We start from the raw sequence: 7,878 nt of genomic DNA, 5'->3' as shown, positions 1-7,878 counted from the left end.
ATATAATAATGTTGATGGATTGAAATTCCGCCTGCTGGACTCCTCCTAGGAGTACGTTGCCGCTCCCAAGCCCGAATAAACCAGGAGGATTGGTTAGATAAATCAAGCGGTAAAACCACATAAGTTCAGAAAACAAAGGCAGCTTGGGATATATGGACTGTAACACAAGTTATTTGATCCCCGCATGGAAACATGGATTTAATATTGCTTCTAGAAATGTCAGAGGATTAAACCAACCAGGATCAATCAAGAAATTAGAGAATGAGCTTTATAAATACCAAGTTGAGGTAGCAGCTATACCGCAGATACGTTAGAGAAATTAAGAAACAATATGGAAGATTACCTGTTTATTAATAGTGGACATCACGTAAATGTATGTGGGACTGGCTTCATGATAAATTAATGAATTAAGCACACTATAATACAGTGCAAACTGAAAGAATTTCCACAGCTTGACTTAGAGGGAGTAGGAAAAGGATATTGTCTATGACATATTATAAAGAGACTACGAATAAATCTCGATGAATGTTGTGAAAATTATTATAGACAACCTAAAGGCTAAGATAGGAAAGGAAGAATCATTTAGACCCAGTATAGGCAGAGAAAGCAAACATTGACTACCCTAACGATAATGGACATCAGGAAAAGGGACTGGTCGTCACTAGTACTGAATTCCTACGAGTTGAAATACATAAAAAGACTTGGGTCTCCCCGTACGGCCTGACCAAAAACCAAATAGACCATATTCTCATAGAGTCTAGGTATGCATCGAATATCAAAAATGTAAGGTCACTTAGACGAATGGACTGTGATACTGATCACCATAGGGTGTCGACAAAAGCTAGCCACAAGAAGATGCATTATGGAGGATAGAGTACATGTCTAAAACTCAGAAAAGCTGCTGGAGAGTGAAGTAGCAGAATTATTTTTAAAAAACTAAGAGGACGATTGAAAGAAAATGGTACTAAAAATAACACAAATATAAACGATAGATGGATAAAACTGAATAATGTAGGGACAGAAAGTGCAAGAGAGGTACTGAGGAAGAAGAAAGTAGCTTCCAGAAATGAGTGGTTTGACGAAAATTGTAGAAGAGCTCTGGAAGAAAGAAATAAGGCAATGTTAAATGTGCTAAAAAGAAAGACCAGAGGAAGCATACAGGAATTCGTGACAATAAGAAGAAAAGCCAAAAAACTGTGTGGGTAGAAGTAGAGAGCAAAGGAAAAGGGAAAACTTAAGAAAAACTTTCTACAATTTTGGGATGAGAAAGAATCAAGACAATTTTAAGAGTGTAAAAGAAATAACTGAAATAATAAGGTCGATGAAGAACTTTAGATCGCCAGGTTTCGACGAGATCATTCCAGAGATATCAAAATATGGTAGCAGCGATTTGTGGGAAGAAATTTACGATTAAATTTGGGAGATATGGATTGTAGAAAAAAATGTCCAAAGATTGTACAACAGTAGCAATATGTCTTGTGTATAGAAAATGGGATAATTGCAGAGGTATTGGTCTACTAAGTTTGTCCAACAAAACTTATACTGGTTACTATATGTTTGTTACTACACAAATAAGTGTCCTATTTCACTGAAAATATTTTACAATATCAGGGAGGGTTCCGGCCAATTGACCAGATATTCTCTCTGAGGTAGACAATGGAAAAGTGTTATGAGTTCCTTCCTTTCTTCTAACGTGTTTTAAAATATAAAAAAAATTATAGCTATTTACAACATATTTACGATTTTAACAAGGGGTAAAAATAAAATATTGTATAAAAAAAAAAACTACATTAGCTAAAAAGCTTCCGCTGCTAAAAGGAGGGATTGTATTTCACTTGACATCGAGATGTTCATTAATGGTGAGGTTTCTGGGAAAATTGTACCACGAGTATTGTGAAAGGCAAAAAAAAAAATTGCTGTTTAAAGGGTCTGAATGATTCATGCTTTTTGAAAATACTAAAATAAAGGATAAAAATGATTATTGCATTTTTTTTTTTAAAACAATGAATTATAAAAAAAAAATTAAATAAATTTAAACAACAATTCTAATGAAGAGAGAAAAAAGGCAATAACAAAAACAAATGTATTTTATGTTTATTATCTGGTAGTGAGGAAAGTAACAAAAAGAAAAACAACATTTTTTTTACATTTCTGTTAAATTTTAACCTTCTTGCCATAATTCGTTTCCTAGAACTGAATTCAGATGTGGGAAATTGTGTATATGAAAGATATGCTATAAAATTATTTGTATAAAGTTAAAAAAAAACATAGTCCAGTACAGTTACACCTTTTCAAAACTCCACGGTTTTCGATGCTAATTGATTTAAATCCTCTAGTGTAAAGATAATAAATATGTTATGAAAATTATTTAATTTGAAAATTTTGGCACCCACTTATCTAACTGAACATTTTAAACAGAATATATGTTTTTATTATATAATTACCTGACAGATTAAATTAATTGAAAAATATGCGTTCAGAAAACCAACTTTTTTCTCTTTTTGCAATAAATTATTAGAATTTTTGAATATAATTATATTGTTGTATAAAGTACTATGGGGTGTGTTTTATGAGAGAGGAAGGCCAGGTATTTCCTCTTGAGGTCGGAGTCACTTAACTTGAGTGGATGCTTCCCTCGGCTAACTCTAATCCACGGAACCTGTGTTATTCTTGTGGTTCAAAATTTTCTTAATAAGGCTGAAATTTATCTTCAATAAAACGCTGACAACAAGACAGAGGAATTCAAATTAACTAAAAGTTTTTCAAATGAAATGGTAAGAACAGGAAATTTATGCGAGATAAAATTATTCTTGTGTATTATTAGACCATAATTCGGCAGATCCAAAGATTGGAAGGATGATTTCATCACTATTAATATACATTTCTTTATATAACAAATCTTTACCGCTACAACTTATGAAGAGTCAGGGGTGCAATACGTTGTAAGGGAGTACTGTTACTAGATCAACGGTTGTGCAAGGAGGTGATTTGGTCTGAATTGTGGCGGATTCACTAAGATGTGCTTTTATAAGGACACAGGTGTCCTTTTCGTAAAAAAAAAAATATATATATGTTTTTGGCCAATACAGCAAATAAAGTACTTCAAATCTGATAAATGTTTAAACTAGATATTTATCCTAGCTGCTAAAACATCTTTACAGTGGAGCCTTTCTTGTTTGCATCACTTCCTCCCTAACTATAATTCCTTCCTTTTTCTTTGCTGGTGCTATCTTCAGTTCCTTTATGTTAAACAAATCTTCTACGCTTCTCCTCCCGTCACTAGTTTGACTCTACTATAACGACAGTGAGATTATTCATGTATGCTATGACAGAGAACCCCACTTGTTATAGTTTCCAGTTGCTCATAGGGCCGAATCCATGGTTATATCTAACAATTTGTAATTAATAAACCACTATTTACATATAGAGAGAAGTAGATCGATACATACCAGGCCAGAGAGCTCGTGCTGCCCGACCAGATCGCTGTAACTGGATACCAGGATGACACCTTGGGCGGCTGCAGGCAGGTGTTGGCCGCAATGTTGTTCGTTCCTCCACCAGCCATCCTCGGGGCTCCCCTGCACCAGCCAACCGTAGTCCTCTCCGAACATACCCAGCTTGTGAGCCTGCAAGAAACGTACAAAGTAAGCAGGAAGTGTGAAGAAGTCAAGAGGAAATTAATAATCATCAAAGAGAATATTCGTTACATCTTGTATCAATCAAATCTATATCGATATAAACCAAATCTATCATCTCTGTCCAAAGTACGTGCCCTATCTGGAGCGTCTCAGAAGCCCTTGACAGCACTCTAACACTTTACATTAGAAGGTATCGAGGCCATCTTCTTTTCAGAAGCCTCGAAGGATTGTCAGGAATGGAAGAGGAAGAGAGGTTAGAAACTAGTGGGTTTGAGTGGTTAGAGAATTTTATAATATTACATTTTAATTCCGATAAAGTATTTTAAAAAATGCAAAGTACATAAAAAAATTATTAATATTTATATTATATCTATTCCGTTATAAGTGATTTTATCGATTCCAATATAGCTGTTAGCATCAATTTAAATATTGATATTACTATAGATTTTAATTTAGATAATAGCATCGATTCCAATATCATTGCTAATATATATTTCAATATCGATATTGATATTTATATTATAGATTCAAGTATCGATATTAGTATAGATACAGTAAGCATTTAGGAAGCGAGTTCTGGACCTGTGCAGGAGACGGACACTTCGTCCAAGCTCTACTTTAATGTATATTAGCTATTAAATAAAGTACATACTTTTTTGTCTAATTAATTTATATGAATCTAACAGTACTTTTTAAAAATTAAAATAATGAGACTCCCTACATATTATCCGTTCTTATCTCTCAGACAGGGTATTTCAAGTAAATCACAACAGCGCTTATTCATCCCTGTTTCCTCAGTCTGCTGGTGTACCTCAGGGTAGTATCCCTGATCCTATCCTTTATACAGTTTTTACAGCTGACATCCCAACCCATCCTAACACTATTCTCACCACGTATGCCGATGATACATGCCTATTGTCAGTGAATAATGATCCTTCCATTGTATCCCAATCCCACATCCGATTCCGACTATTACAACATTTACTAGACAAACGGTCCAAACTTCCAATCCATTACAAAATACTGATCTACATGACTATTATAAGGCCTATTTGAACATACGGAGTTGAGCTATGGGGCTCCACTAAACCATCTAATTCCTCTCGAATTCAATCCTTACAGTCCAAAATCTTCTCCTTTAGAAATGTTTTTGGAGTTTTATCAATGGGTAGATTCTCCACATGTTTTTATCATGTCATAATACCACTTACAGCAAATATACTTGATGTGAATATATGTATAATGTTGTAAATATCAATAAATAAATTATTAAAAAAAATAATGAGAAATATTTAAATTAACTTCTGTTACAATATAATATTGCTTTATAGCAATTAATATCAAGTCTAATTACAAATATGCTTTTCCTAAACTCCTAACAATATAATGACTCTAATAGCGGCTTCCTCAGGCGAGGCGATGGAAGATATACGAGGAGGTGCTCCGACCTCATTGCTATTCTGTTGGCAGTGCCAGCCTCCTAGGATTAAGGAGGGCTCGGCTCGAAGAAGGGTTTTACATCTGTTACCGAGGATATAACCCTTCCTCTTAAAGTATCAACTGTATCAGCCATATTTCAAGTTTGATCGTTTAAAAAATCAAAATCAATTAGGACCTGAAGAACTGAAAAAAAATAGCATGCTTCAATTTATTTCTGATCTGAAACGATTAAGAGATCAAATAAAATTTTATTGAATACTATCAAGACTGTAAGTAACCACTGTGTTACTATTCAGTTTTATGGTGCAGTAGAACCCTGCTTTACCGGATTTACCATTTGCTGAACCAGAATGATACGAAATGTTTTGATTATTTATATTTTTATTTTGGATTTGTTCAAAATAAGCTTAATTGAAATCATATTTCTCAACGTTATAGGAATTCCTAATTTTAATAATGGAACGTATCTGAAAGATGCATTCCGATATTTGGTGTTTCCACGCATGTGGGTTTCCTTATCATGTATACAAAAATTGTTTGCAATATCTTTCCTAAAATGAGTTCGGTTTTTTTTTTGGGGGGTTACATTTTAGTTAGTTTTGCTAACAACTTATTAATGCTTTCAACGATGACGCAAAACAAGCAGAACCTGGCATTTGCACCTTTCAAAAATTCCTTCAGACCTTGGATTCCGGTCACAACAAGTGGTTAACAGATTAGTAGTAACTAGAACGTACTTTTGGACGGCATCTATTTTACTATCTAATCCAATGACAATGTCTACTTTGTACAACGACGTAAAGGGCACTTGCTACTATAAATCATTAGTTTTATTTGTGAGGAAATTGGGATTTGAACTTTTGGCCAGTTGAATCAGCGGTTTGCCCCAATGAGCATTGGTTTCAGCAATTCAAGAGTTTTGCTGGGTCAGCTGCAATTTGTTAGGAACAGTTGTAGAAGTTGAATATCGGGATAGTAAAGGGCGCAAAAGGGGTTATTAGCCTCTTGCACTTTTGTAGTATCTTCAATATTTACTCAGTCCGAGTCGAAGATGGTAAATGAGTATCTCTTTGTAATACGTGAAATCTGATATTTTTTGAGATATAGAATATTAATAAAATTAATATTAGAAAATATGACTGCATATAATCTAAATTTAGTCATAAATTAAACGTAAGTTGATCTTCTAGAACAAGTTGTTTTGCTTTCCCTTATACAAATTCTCGATACCTTACAAAAATAATTCTCGGAATATATTTTATATGAAGTTGCCAATCATATGGAATTGGGGTATTAGAATATAAACTAAGGTCATGAAATGAGGTAATCGGTTGTAAATAGTGTTGCTTATGACTCAAGAATATTTTCTTAACGTAATATTGTTTTCATAGTTCTCTAAATTTATATTTATTAAGTTTACATATTTTAATTAAAAATTATTTTTTTTTCACAAATAATAATTTATACTAATAAACTCTTAATTGAATATCAAAACTTTATTTATTGACAAGTTATGATGATGAACTATCTAATATAATAGTCCACATAACATTCTAATATAATCATAATTTGATTGGTCTGTTTAAATTTACATTAAGACACATATAGCCTTTAGTCAGCATTAATGTCAGTTTTTTAAACATAAAGCTTGATCGTCATCTCAACTTTTTAACTCCCTGGACTAAAAATCCAGGTGTATAAGAGCTTCCTGAGACCGGCAATACTCTACGGAGGACCGCTGTTCACTCATCCCTCCGACGGCACCCAGGGACTCTTTCCAGCGCTTTCAAGATTCGATGTTCAGGAAGATGGTTGGAACAATGGTGTAGCAAAAGAAGAAACCACCAGATCTCCACATGCTATTGGGTATCCCAACTGTTCCACACTTAATCAAATGCCGCCATATTCACTGCAGTATCTCACCAATCAACACCATCACACGGAGACACATTAAATTCTTCGACAGTCTCCCTGCTTCCTTCAATCCAGTATTCCAGTCTATCACTCCATCCCCCCTTCCTGCGAGGTGGCAGGGCAGGAAAGGTTCCAAAAACCCTATTAACATCACCTCATAGGTCCATCTTCTGATGCACCCCAACCCCCTCCCTCACACTTCTTTTCGATTTCTGACTGTTTTTCTTATTATTTCACCATTATCTATCGTCTTTATTAATTAATGTTTTTATTTTATTTTTATTTGTATTTTTATTTTTATCTTATATGCCATACAACACGAGGAGGCCCCTCACCTCCGGACTTAAAGTAGCTCCTTTGAATGGATAGTTCATATGTGATATTAAACATAACAGGTAACCTTAAAATACCAAAGGTAGTAAAAGGTAAGGCACAACACGAATTACTTTTCTTTTTTTTTCACAGTAATGCACTTATTAATTCACTTTTATTTCTGTTTTAGAGGGTTCGGAAAAAAAAAAAAAAAAACCAATACGAGGAGGCCCCTCACCTCCGGACTTAAAATAGCTCCTTTTTAGAATGGATAGCTCATTTATAACATTAAACATAACAAGTAACCTTAAAATAACAAAGGTAGTAAAAGGTAAGACACAACACGAATCACTTTTCTTTTCCAGTCAGTATTGCACTTACTAATTCACTTTTTATTTCTGTTTTAAAGGGTTCGGAAAAAAAAAAAAAAAAAACCTCACCAATCCGCTCTTCAAAACCCTGACACCAGCACATCCTCCAAAAAATGTCAGTTTGTTGGTTTCTGTTCAGACTTGTTTCCTTAACAATAAGTTCATTGGCTAGTATTTTAATTTGTGGAACTCAAAGCTATGAC

General features: G+C 34.0%; 1 protein-coding gene across 1 annotated transcript in view; it reads right to left on the bottom strand.

Moving 5' to 3' along the window:
- Positions 1–7,878, bottom strand: part of GABA-B-R3 (gamma-aminobutyric acid type B receptor subunit 3) — a gene marked incomplete at its 5' end in the record, with an annotated part of 146,324 nt that overhangs the window by 57,649 nt on the left and 80,797 nt on the right. The window contains 1 exon segment of the mRNA XM_067048099.1: positions 3,450–3,626. Within this exon segment, the coding sequence (XP_066904200.1) occupies positions 3,450–3,626 (177 nt within the window).

This window comes from Halyomorpha halys, unplaced genomic scaffold (genome assembly GCF_000696795.3).
Source record: "Halyomorpha halys isolate HHAL.00 unplaced genomic scaffold, Hhal_1.1 Scaffold585.1, whole genome shotgun sequence".
In the NCBI taxonomy this organism is placed as follows: Eukaryota; Metazoa; Arthropoda; class Insecta; order Hemiptera; family Pentatomidae; genus Halyomorpha; species Halyomorpha halys.
Note: the sequence above shows the minus strand (reverse complement) of the source record. Positions and strands in the feature narration are given on the sequence as shown.